Here is a 12,590-nt window from a genome sequence, read left to right as displayed (position 1 = left end):
AAAGAAGAAGCAAAAGAAGGAAGAAAAAAAGAGGAGAAGAAAAAAGGGTATAGAAAAAAAGGAGAAGACAAGAAGAAAAAACCACAAGAAGAAGCAAAAGGAGAGAAAAAGGAGGAACAAAAGGAGAAAATCATGAACAAAAACAATGGAGAAGCAGCAGAAGAAAAGGAGGAAAGGAGAAGGAGAAATTGTTTAGAGTCATCGCCACACAGCGAACATCATTTTAAACACCTGAGAAGCTCTTTTGTGAATTGGACTTACCCGTCATAGTTATCCAGCTCACTTGGATTATTCCCATTAAGGGCAGCAGCTGCCATTTTTTCCAGTTTGTCCTTGAGCTCCTGGTTCTTTTTCTGGAGGTCCACAATGACTGAATTCAGGAAATCAATCTGTAAAGGAAACACACAACATTAGCATCAAGGCTGCCCCTGGAGAACGAGCACAACATTTTCTAAGATATTAATAATTTTAAACAGCTAATGGGGGTCTTCCTCTTAGACTTATTGTACTATGTTCAAAGGCTTTGATTACTAAAACAATGTGGATAGTAACTATGGTGATGTTACGACAACAGTAACTACGTGTCACTAAATATTCCCAAAAATTAAACCCCCCTTATAAAACAAATAAAACCAAAAAAAAAAAAAAAAAAAAAAGGTGCCGAGTGGCTACTGCGAGTCAAAGAAGAATCAAAGCTTGAAATGAGCCACAAAGAAAGCTCGCTTATGATGATTAACGGCTGCCAATTAAAACGTCTGAATTTTAACAGAGCGCTCACTGAACGCTTAAATCAAGCTCGATTCATCTTTGGAGGACATTTGTAGTTTTCACACCAAATAATGTGACTCAACCACATGAAACATAAGAGCCACAGTGATGGACAAACATGCACAAGTGAAGCTGATGAAAAACAATAACAAACCGCTGCCTGATGGTGGTGCAGCATTGCCAACATCAGAGACAGGGCAGAGGAGAAGAGTTGGAATAAAGAAAGAGAAGGAGAAAAAAAAAGAAAGTGAAATTCAAATTAGGACTTCTGCTCGACAACACGCTCAAGTCATCACAGACACGTACTACAGTATAACATTTTTAGAATAAACATGGGAGGGAAACTCGTGAAGCTGGAAACACGCTCACAGAGGTGACCCGATGGAAGTGTGTTACCAACTTTTTTGGCTTTATCAGTCATCCTTGTAGAGCCTGAGATGACAGAAGCTTCAAATATTTTCAGTGAAATTAAACTCCACTAAATTCACCTCCACAAAACATTATACTGTAAGAATTAAATGAGTCAACAGAACTATAAAATCCACTATATAGCCTGTTGCTACAAACAAAAACAGTGTCATTTAGTAGTACTGTATGAGCAAACAGCCCAGTCATTCACAAACAGCATTCAGGAAGTCTGTTTCCATACAGCTGCCCCAAACGGGCAGGGTAGGAAAGCACTGTTACACTGAATGTGTTAAAAGAATAAAATAGACAAAGCAAAACTCTCAGTCTGTTCACCGATGTCAATCGGGAGTGCTGCAGTACACACCTGACTCTCTGCAGTCTCCTTATCCTCCCTCATTTGGTCCAACGCTGCATCACCTGGAAAACAGAAATTAGTTTACCTTTGGATGGATGCACTTTCAAGTTTAATTAATTCTGTTGCTATCAAATGGCTGCAGTACAAGATGAGATTAAAGGGTTAATGAGGTAAAGGGACCTGGCTAGACCGCCACAGCTACTCCAGTCTACATAACATAAGCATGTTTGTGCAGTTTTGGATTAAAATCAACCTTCATGGCATATTTTCATTGACCTTTTACTCTCAGTATCCTCAACATGCTATATAGACTCTTTGCTGAAGGAATACATTTTATACATTTTTACTGCTGAGCAGTAAATGACTAACACTGCAGAAGAAAGCGGTGCTGCACGCGCTGCATCATTGTGGGAAGAAGCAGGAACACATCAAATGCCCCCCACCCCCTTTTTTTAATAAATACAAACACACATAGCCTGAAGCACAGGCCAGCAGACCACCATTCTGATATCAATTATCTGAGCCAGGTGACACAAAATCTGGCTATGTTGAAACCGTGCACTGTTGTGCCTGAGGACTTACCAACAGGCCCTGCAGTCAGATCCTTCTCCAGTCTCTGCACACGCGCCTGTAGAGTAGCTTTGTCCTGCTCCAAGGATTGAATTGTACCCTGCAGTGTCTTAACTGAGGCACTTTCCCCACGTACTACAGCCAGCTATGATGAAAAACAAAACAAAACAACCCTTGATATTAAATTACTGAAACAACAATGTTTCTTTTCAGCATTATAGTACAAAATAAACACACATTGTACAAATACAATCTCAGCCAATCTTGAAGCCAAGATTTGAGAGTATATTCAAAATAAGAAGACGAAAGCAAAACAGAAATGTGTCACCACCTCCAGATGTTTCTTGCATTTCACATATGCACTTTCAAGTTTCATTTTTAAGCAGAAAGCGTGGCCACACTTTATGACCTAGAAGTAACTTCCTGTTTCTAGCCTCTGACTTTAAAGAAATGTGCCTCGAACCTCCAATTAAAAGCTATACCAACTGTGACAGGGAAATGACACTGAAAGCCACACACGGCATTTAACAGCCAGCTGACATAAAAATGTTCCTTGGAACAAACACTTGGTATTGCAGTGCACAGACTCCATCAACAACAATCAGATGAAAAGGTTTGTGCTTCAGAATTATGTTACAACATCCTTCCCCTGTCTGTGATTTGCTGTAACAACTTAAAATAAATTACCTCGCTCTTGAGGTTTTCCACCTGCTGGTCCTTTTCTGATATTAAGGCACTGTTTTTATGGATGGACTGTTGGAGGGCAGCCTTCTCCTTATCCAGCTGTTCCTTCAAGGTGCTCTCACTATTTCACAGATTTCAGGAGACAAATGGAGAAAGTTTATTTCTACGGACAAAATTTTCTAATTGTAAGACAGCAAATGTACTGAAGACGACGCTAAAACTGAGATCCAGTACAAACAACATGTCATGCAGGTGGGATGGAGCTGTAAGCATTAGTGTCTTGTACAGATTTACAGAAATGTGGTCAATATACACTCAAAAGCCAGTTCATTAGGCACACCTTGCTAGTACCAGGTTGGACTCCCTTGTGTCTTCAAAGCTGTGTTAATTCTTAGTGGCACATATTCAAAATGTGGCTGGAATATGTGTGGTTGCACATCTATGATGCTAATCTCTTTCCCACCACATCCAAAAAGGAGCTCACTGTCATGTTCAAGAAACCAGCTGGAGATTATTTGAGCTTTGTGACATGGTGCATTAGCCTGCTGAAAGCAGCCATCAGTAAACTGGTACACTGTGGTCATAAAGTGATGCACATAGTCAACAACAACACTCAGACAGGTTGTGGTGTTTTAACGATGCCCACTTGGTAGCAAGGGGCCCAAATTGTGCCGAGAAAATATCCCCCACACCATTACGCCACCCTCACCAACCTGAACTGCTGATGCAAGGCAGGACGGATCAATTTTTTCATGTTTTTTTGCACCAAATTCTGAACCTACATTCTGAATTTTGAAGCAGAAATTCAGACTCAGACCAAGCAGTGTTTTTCCCACCTTCTATTGTCTAATTTTGTTGAGCCTGTGCAAGTTTCCTCAGTTTCCCATTCTTAGCTGACCAGAGTGACACCTAGTGTAGTCTTGTGCTGCTCTAGACCAGCTTCAAGGTTCGACGTGTTCAGAGGCGCGCTTCTGCATACCTTGCTTGTAGCAAATAGTTATTGGATTACTGTTACCCTTCTATCATCTTAAAGCTGTGTGGTCCTTCTCCTCTGGAAGAAACAAGGAATTTTCATCCCGAGAACTGCTGCTAACTGGATATTTTCTCTCTTTTTTTTTTTTTAATCTATCTTTATAGAGATGGCTGGGTGAGAAAATCACAGCAGAACAGCAGGTTTTTTTGTTTGTTTTGTTTTTTTAAATACTCAGACCAACAACCATACCATGTTCAAAGTCACTTAAAACACCTTTCTTCCTCATTCTGATGCTCAGTTTGTACCTAATGAATTGGCGAGTGAATGTATATTTACACTGTGACATGACTGACATGGAGTAATATTAAAAAGCATTAAGTACCTGAAGGCATTATTTGGCAGGCTTTAAAGGAAAGGAAGAGCATATTCACTTAATCATCAGTTCAGATGTTTAGTAGCTGAAGTCATTCGTGTATGCTGTTTATAAAAGGCTTTAAAGTGGACCTCCTCATTCCCAGCGCCACATTTTTATCTTGCACTCTACTAAAGTAGCTTTCAATGACCAACACTTCAAATGATCAATCATTATCTTTCACTGTGAAACAATACATTTCCTCAGTTGTCTGTCTGAAAAAAAAAAAAAGCTAATTCAGCTACATTTTGAATTTTACTATTTTGCTTTCTTTCATTGGCTGCATCTAGGCTTTTTTTGAACCTGGTGGCTGGGCGCCACCTCCTGCTTGCCAATGTGGACAACAGGCTTAAAAACCCTGGGAGGGGGGGGCAACTTCTCAAATGTTGTAAAAACTGAGACTAAAATGGATCAATAATATGAGGGTGAATATGAAAAAAGTTATGCAGCAAGATTATAGCAGGACATGTTGTTTCTCTGAATATTCAAATGATAATATTATTAATATTAGTGTGGATTTAGTCAATCACAAGCTGTACAAACCAGTGTCTATATACATTTCTGGTAACAGATGTATATGAGGGGAAATGCAAAGAAATATCAAATTAAGTAGAAGATTTTTTAAAAGACTTTTTAAATCTTTTTCTGCAAAAGCAAGAATCATAAAGTGATATTTACTACATATTTGTAAGTGGTCTGATTATTAAAAACAAACATTTCATGAAACCAAAGAAAAACATATCAGGTCCACTTTGCGTGAATCACGTAATGCAGGTGGGAATAATTTTACCTTTGTTTCAATTGTTCCAAACGTCTTTTGAGCTTTGAGTGCTCATCCTTAAGCTGGCAAAGAAAAAAAAAAACAAAAACAAAAACAAAACACAAAACGGTTAATATTCAGTCACTGTCAGCTGAATTTAAAAATCAGAATCATGTGGGTCTCTGTATCCAAAGAATAAAGTTTAAACCTTCACAACATCACTCTGGTCTTTGTGTTTATTATCCAGCTCCTGAGTCAGTCTGTTTTTCTCATCTTGGAGCGTCTGCAGGGACTGCGACTTCACAGAGACCGCTTCTTTAAGCTCCTCACTGGAGAAAAACCTTGTTGTAATTTTTGTTCAACTCATCCAAGTAATTTTTCAACTCAAATAGACCATACACTGGCTTTTCATATCTTTACAATAATATGCTATTTAGTTGTCAGTTGATTAGTTGACAGAAAACAGTTGAGGATGAGGATGTACTCACATTTCCTGGCACAGACTTTTGCTCCTCTGAGTTTCAGTGCAAAGCTGCTCTTTGGATACATTAAGATCTTCTTGATACTTGGAGTTCTCTTTCTTCAGCGTTTCCAGCTTTAAAAAAAACAAACAGACAAACAAACAACAAAAGGTGGAGATAAATACAATCAGAATATTTTTACTTCACACCATCACTTTCACATCACTTTATACAAAAAGCCACTTCTGCCCAAGCCTACATTATTAGAGGTTTCTATTCAAAATCCCATCTGTTACCTGTGTTTCCAACTCCTGCTTGGAAGTCTGCAGCTCGTCCAGCAAAGACTGGACTTCATTCTTCTGCTGCATCAACACGACCTTCTCTTTTGTCAGCTGTTCGAGAGCCTCGGCTGTCTTGCCAGAGGCCTCTGCAGCCTAAACAGCGAATGGTCAGAACAGATTGAAATTAAAAGCAGGTTAGGACACCAAATTACTTTAACCAAAACCCTAGAATTAGAAATGCGCAGATCAGATTTAACTACTCGTAATGCATGATTTGTTTTGGCACCAATTTAAAAAAAAATTGAATTAACTACATGTTAAATAATTTCCTCAAATAGCTCGACAATTATCAGACCTCAGGTTTTTGCAATCCAAGTACAGTGTGCCTAAAAATGAACAACATGAAGACAATAAGGAAACATAATTAGTACATAAAGACTTAAATCCTGTGGCCTCAGAACGGACACTGACAGCTGATTGTCTTGTGGAAGAGACAGTCAACTATTTAAGCTATGGCATTTCTCATTTATCATTGAGCAGGACCCAGATCACCTAACACCTACATAATCATATGATCAACAGGAATTTTTGCCCAACATCAGATCACGTTATAAACCCACAGGCTAAGGCTGGGAGCTAAAAGAGGTCAACACTGGTTAGTAAATGGAAAGTGTTAAGACATAAAGAACAGAGGGACAGTGCGACAAACCAGCAGGCATGCAGTGAGAGGGTGACATAGCCCCAGCCGTTCTAACGTGTGTTAATCAGTGATTACTACTGGAGGACAAATACCTCAAGCTGCTTAGAAATGGCATTTTTTAGCTGTGATTCCAGCTGCCTGACTTGCTGGGTGGCTTCATCCCTCTCCACCTGGAGGGCATCCTTCTGAGCTGTTAGATGTGCGATGCTGGAGGAAATTTCTTCTTTTACAGCAGTGGAAGCAGATACCTCGGCTACAGCATCTTGATATTGCTTTTCCAAAGTTTCTTTGTCTGTCTGTAGGACCTTAACATCTACCTGTAGTTTTTCCTGACTAACCTGCAAACACTTCAACTCTTCAAGAAGTTTTGATTGCTCTGCAAGCCAGTTCTCCTGGTCCGTCTGGAGGGAAGAAATCCCCTGCTCTAGTTTACACCGGCTGGCTAACAGCTCTTCCTTCTCTGTGGTCAGTGAGGTCATCTGTCTGCCCAGCTCCTCCAGCTTCGATAATAACTGGTCTTTATCTTCTGTCAACTGAGAATTTTCTTGCTCTTGGCGTTTCAGTTGTGCCTTCAAAGCCTCCACATCCACCATAAAGGCTTTCTTTTGCTCCTCAGTATTGCTTAAGTTGGATGAAAGCTCTTCTTTTTCCTCAGCAACTTTGGACAAAGCTCTCTGCAGTTCCTCAATTTGCTTGGAAAGATGATCGTGGTCAGACACTGCTTTACTGCGCTCATTAGATTCAGTCTGCAGCTGGGTCTCAAGTAGATTCTTGGCATCAGAGACTGAATTAATCTGACTTTTCAACTCCTGGATCTCCTGAACCAGCTCCTGGTTCTCCTTCTGCAAGGACAACACTTTTCTCTCTGCCTCAGTCTGTAAGGACTGAAGATGTTTGTGTTCTTCTGTAAGTTTCTCTACCTGATTAACAAGCTCAGAGTTAGCCTTCTCAAAATTCAGTTTTAGTTTACTGTGCTCTTCACTGAGTTCAGCTTTGCTCTTTTCAAGCATTTCACTATCAGAGGACTTTTTCTTCAGTTCATTTTGTAGGTCAGCCTTTTCCAGTTTCAAAGAAGTCAACTTGGCTTCAAACTCTTTTTTTTGCAGCTCGGTTTCCTCCAGCACTGTTGATAAGTGATTCTTCTCCTGAATAAGGTTAACATTAGTTCTGGAGCAACTATCCAGTTGGTCATTGATTGTTCGGATATCACTAGCTAGCTTACCACGTTCAAGAGAAAGAGCACTTTTGTCAGATACGGTCTTTGTGTGCTTCTCTTCTAACTCTTCCTTCTCCCCAGCCAAACGCTCATAGTCCATTTTCTGCTGCTCCAGCGCTGAATCCAGGCTCATCTTCTCTTTTCGTAAAGCATGGAGAACCATCTCTGTTTCAGAATTCTGAAGACGAAGCGCTTGCTTCTCTTGCTCAACAGATGCTAACGTTTCTTCAAATTTCTCTCTGGTCTGGGTCAGCTGTTCTGTTGATACTTGAAGCTTTTCCTTTAATTCTTGTATCTCTCTGAGAAGCTCTTCTTTCTCGTTAGAGGTTTTTCTTTGGATTGCAAGAAGGTCTTCCTTCTCCTGTAGCAAGTGAATCCTTTCAGAATCAGTCACTTGACTGCTTGTCTTGAATTCTTCAAGCATCTGGGCCAAGCTAATTTTTGAGACTTTAAGTTCTTCACATTCACGGATATAGCTCTCCATGTCTTTCTTTGTAATACTAAGCTTATTCTGGAGCTCCTCCTTCACAGTCTCAAGGCTCTTTTTGTCCTCCACAAATGCGCTGATTTCAGAGGACATCTCTGCTTTCTCTTTTGTCAGCGATTCTGCTAGGGCTTGGAGCTGGGTGTTCTTCATTGTGAGATCTTCTTTTTCTAAGTTCAGGGATTTCAGTTTTGCCTGCAACTCAGCATTCTTAGCATCAAGAGACTTTTTAGCATTTCTAGCAGAATCTCTCTCCAAAATCAGATTGTCCTTCTCACACGTCAGCCTTGACTTGCTTTCATTAAGGTCCTCTTCAAGCCGGTTTTTCTCCTTGCAGACTTTTTCGTAATCCTCAAGTAGCTGCTTCTTTTTCGCTTCAATTTGCTCAATGTCCTGTTGATGCTTTAGGATAGAGTCATTCTTCTCTGCATTTTGTCTTTGAAGCTCCTCGATTTCAGCCAGATTTTCACTTTTACTTTGCTGCAGATCTTTGATTTCAGTCTGTCCTTCTAGAAGAAGGTTTTTGAGCTTGTCGAGTTCCTCAATCATTGAAACCTTCTCTTCATCTGAATGCTTCTTAGTGGCGAGCAGTTCCTCTTGGCGTTTTGTTAGCTTTTCTCTGGTTGTAAGCAGTTCTTTATTCTGGACTGAAAGTTCCTGGTGAATAATCTCAAGGGCAGAAAGCTTAGCCTGAACATCTGAAAGCTGTTTCTCCAGTTTGCCTTTCTCAGCCTTAAAATCCTCACTTTCCTTATATATATTTTCCAGATCTAGGCTTTGCTTTTCCAGTTTTTTGGACAACTGTTCAACGTCATGCTTGTAGGAGTCAAGCTCAGCAGAAAAACACTGGGAAAACAAAAGATGACAGAAAAAAAAGGGAGGGGAATACCCAAAGCAAGGAATGAATGAATACAAAATAAACCAAGCAGATATGGATATCAGTCATATGCAAATGGAAAGGTTAAGCTGCAGAAGCATCAAAAATGGAAAAAGATCACACCAGAGCTTACACCACAATGATTTTCAAAAGATATACATATAGAAATAGGAGGCAGAACATTTTCACTTTGGCTTTCTTTAAATACGACTTGAACAGTGCATCTAAAATGAAGCAATCAAGATGTGATTGAAAACACTTTCACATTTAAATTAAAGGGTTACAAAGAATATTCCCTGAACAACTTAGATTGGTTCCCTTTAAGCCTCACGTTCACAATGAAAAGCTGTCAGCAAACCTTTTGGTACTGTAATATACATCATCCCTTTATTTTTCAGTTACTGGACAACAGATTGATATTTGTTCATGAAATAATGAGAAAACTGGCCACACTGGGGCCTGAAATTGATCTTCTATATAGAAAGGTCTTGAGTTTATTCCATTTGGTTAGTGGTTGACAGTTAACAGGTTAAAGAGGTGCTGATCAAAATAAAAGAGTCCATAATCAGGCTGTGGTGATTATTAGATTGCAGAAATTTGAGGTCCTGGAAGACCAAAGAGAGCAAAGACTGATAGTATCAGATGAAGAAAACCAAACCTTTTGCCTGCACCTAACAAAAAGTAGTTTTGAAAAATTCACAAAAACACATTAGAACGCATCAATACTCAACTTTGGTTCAACCAATCAACTATTTCAATCTCATGACTAATGAATGTAAACTAAACTTTTTAAGTGAGCACTGACACAAACAAATCAATTTTTTGAAAAGTGAAAATGTTCTAATTTTTAACAAAAGAAAAAAAGACAAGCTTATGAAACATGCTAGCAGGGGCATGCTACAAATAATAGTTATCACTTAATGTAATTAAGAGAAATTTTAAATCAATACTTAAACATACAATTTGTAATATGGTCCAGTATCCACATTATAAATCTGTACAGCTCAGCAACCAGTATGATGTTTTTTTTGGAGAAACAAATTCATAAATTTGGACAATAACTTTGTCATTTTGGGTTTATGTCTGTAATTGTATCCGTGTCATCCTGGTCTGAAGTTCTCAAAAAAGTTTACGGTCTGAAAACTTTCTTAATCCATGGAAATCCAGATTCATCTGAAGGTGAACATGGGATCCATGTGCACAGCATTTAAAACTAATCATTTCTCTTTATGTGAATGTTTTTCCACTAATAACCATAAACCGTCTATAAACACAGACAGAATTTTATAAGCTCTACCCCTGCAAGCATGCAATCCATGGTGCCTATGATTGTAGGGCTTGTTATTAACTGTAATACGAGGGGAAATGAGCAACTCAACATAAATAATGTGTATGGCAAAACGTAAATAAACAACAACAACAAAAAAACCCCAAAACAGTTAAATATATCTTCCTCATCGTTTTCCGTTTAACCGTTTTAAATCAGTCACTTTTGAGGCTACCAAATTGCCAAAAATAAAAATGCACCAGAAGGTGTTTGCGCTTACCTGGGCCTGCTCTTTGTATGGCTGCAGTTCAGACACCATCTTCTGTAGCTCTTGGGTTTTGTCCTTGGAGGAAGAGAGTTCCTGCTTCAACTTGTCAACCTGACTCTGCAGTGTTTCAAATTCCTTCGCATGGAGCTCAGACACCTGAGAGAGGGATTTCTCCTGTGAGGTCTTGAGCTCCTCAACCAAGGTCTCACCCTGTTTAACAGTCTTCTCCTAAAGAACAGGGAACAAGAAAGGGAAAAACAACAATAAAATTTTTGTCGCCTTGTTTTGATGCAGCTCATGTCTAAAGAATATGTTTTAGTGGAATAATTTACAATGAGTAATAAGCAATATGTTACTTTAAAAAAGGATTCAAGTTAACCAAAGGCTCAGGATCAGTTTAGAAAAATAAGAAAAGAAAAAAGTTTGTAGAGGAAGATGACTGTCCACTGTGAACAGGCTGATTAATTCCTGCCATAAGTTAACCGCTCTGACGTTAAAAGAAGTGTTTGTGGGTTATGAAATAAAGATGCTGTGAGCATTTCTAAAAATAGATGTGTGCATTGAAAATGCTAGCTCAACATATGTACTCAAAATATGCATCAAAACATATTTTTAGTGACTAACCAAGGCAGTGATCTTCTCCTGAAGGGTATTTATTTCAGTCTGATGTGCCTCTCTAGTCTCTTTGAGCTCGTGCTCTTTGTGGGACACTTCTTGTTGGAGTTGTTCATTTAAGCGTGCCACCTTCTCCTTCTCCTCTGCTAGATGATTTTGTAACTCCTCCAGCCTCCTGTGTGATGACAAAAGAAGAGGATCATGTGCAGTGAGCAGTCGGATAAATTACAAATTACGTGGACTAAAACAAAAGAAAAACAAGTATCTGACTCTTTCTGAGTAAACATTGTAATCAGGTCATATTTAATGATGGAAAATTAAAGTGTGGTACCTTTCTTTCTGTATGAGCTCTTCATTCATTTTGGTCAGCTGTACAGAACTATCACCTGATGCCTTCATCATATCAGAGATATCATTTTCCAGCTTGTTTTTGTCTTTTGAAAGCTGCTCGTTCTTTTCATCTGAAGCCTTTAGCTTCCTCTCCAGCCCTGTAAAAAAACATAAAAATAAAGATGACTTTGTTAAAACAAAAAATGTACACACACACAATATTTAAAGATAGATCAATGTAGGGCTGGGCGATATGACCCAAAATTCATATCTCGATATTTTTTAGCTGGATGGCGATATAAGATATATATCTTGATATTTTTTTAAAGCCATAAAGTAAGAACAAAGAGAGTTCTTAGTCAAAGCTGTGTCCCAGATGTCACACAGGCACTTTTATTAACATACAGCATAGATGTACATGAAAAAAACTACTCAAAAATAAATTATGAGCATTTATTAAATAATGATGCTCCATAAATAAAATAAAACTATGTTGTTTTTGTGCATAACAAAGAGCTCACAATTGTGCAGTCAAAATGTACACTAAAAGACGCTGAGCATAATAACATAGACAGATTTCACAGCTGCTCTGTTCCCAACTTCTACTGCGTGACTGACAGCCTGGAGTTTGAAATCCGCTTCGTAACCATGTCTCTTAACAGGTGCCATTTATGGTCCTTATACACACACAGTACGGTAATATTACGTTGAAGCACAGTACGTATTACTACGCGAGGCTCCTCAGTAGCCGTAATGCTCTGACAATCCATCAAGCGGTGCAGCTCCATAGCTTACCAAAGTCGTACTAAAACTCGTTTTTTGACAGATTGCTGAGCGCCGTGTATCACATAAAGTCGGTTCGCGGTCATCAAGCACAACCAGAATTCATACAAACGGCGCGCTGTCAACTTTTGAGAGAATGAAAGGATTTTAGGCTGTGCAGCCCCTCTGGGCTGCATGGCGTTAGCGTGGTTAGCTCGTTAACACGTTGACGCCGTCCAGCCCCACGCACGGGGCGATGCGCAGTAACTCGTTAACGGAGATTTGCCGTGTCCATCTTGTCGCTGCCTGCAGGTGAAGCGATGGGGGAGGAGGGGGAGTTGTGTTCAGTGAAGGAGAGGCGAGGTCGAGTAACGTTGCGTAAAGACAAAAGTGGACGAA

General features: G+C 39.3%; 1 protein-coding gene across 8 annotated transcripts in view; it reads right to left on the bottom strand.

Annotated features, from left to right (window-relative positions):
- clip1a (CAP-GLY domain containing linker protein 1a) overlaps positions 1-12,590 on the bottom strand; it is a 26,587-nt gene that overhangs the window by 1,160 nt on the left and 12,837 nt on the right. For 4 of the 8 annotated variants that reach the window (XM_005473410.3, XM_013275377.3, XM_013275374.3 and 1 more), the window contains 14 exons: positions 11,431-11,587; positions 11,109-11,274; positions 10,497-10,712; positions 6,465-8,918; positions 5,688-5,825; positions 5,419-5,525; positions 5,139-5,259; positions 4,961-5,013; positions 4,141-4,161; positions 2,789-2,906; positions 2,114-2,246; positions 1,541-1,593; positions 923-928; positions 262-389 (listed from right to left, as the gene is read on the bottom strand). In XM_005473410.3, the coding sequence (XP_005473467.1) occupies positions 262-389; positions 923-928; positions 1,541-1,593; positions 2,114-2,246; positions 2,789-2,906; positions 4,141-4,161; positions 4,961-5,013; positions 5,139-5,259; positions 5,419-5,525; positions 5,688-5,825; positions 6,465-8,918; positions 10,497-10,712; positions 11,109-11,274; positions 11,431-11,587 (3,871 nt within the window). Of the gene's footprint in view, positions 1-261; positions 390-922; positions 929-1,540; positions 1,594-2,113; positions 2,247-2,788; positions 2,907-2,927; positions 3,752-4,077; positions 4,162-4,960; positions 5,014-5,138; positions 5,260-5,418; positions 5,526-5,687; positions 5,826-6,464; positions 8,919-10,496; positions 10,713-11,108; positions 11,275-11,430; positions 11,588-12,590 lie in introns of those variants that run through there. The other 4 variants (XM_013275375.3, XM_013275376.3, XM_013275378.2 and 1 more) reach the window with 4 other exon arrangements.

The sequence above is a fragment of the Oreochromis niloticus genome, linkage group LG12 (assembly GCF_001858045.2).
Source record: "Oreochromis niloticus isolate F11D_XX linkage group LG12, O_niloticus_UMD_NMBU, whole genome shotgun sequence".
NCBI lineage: Eukaryota > Metazoa > Chordata > Actinopteri > Cichliformes > Cichlidae > Oreochromis > Oreochromis niloticus.
The sequence above is the reverse complement of the archived record's forward strand: the minus strand, read 5'-3'. Positions and strand labels throughout refer to the sequence as shown.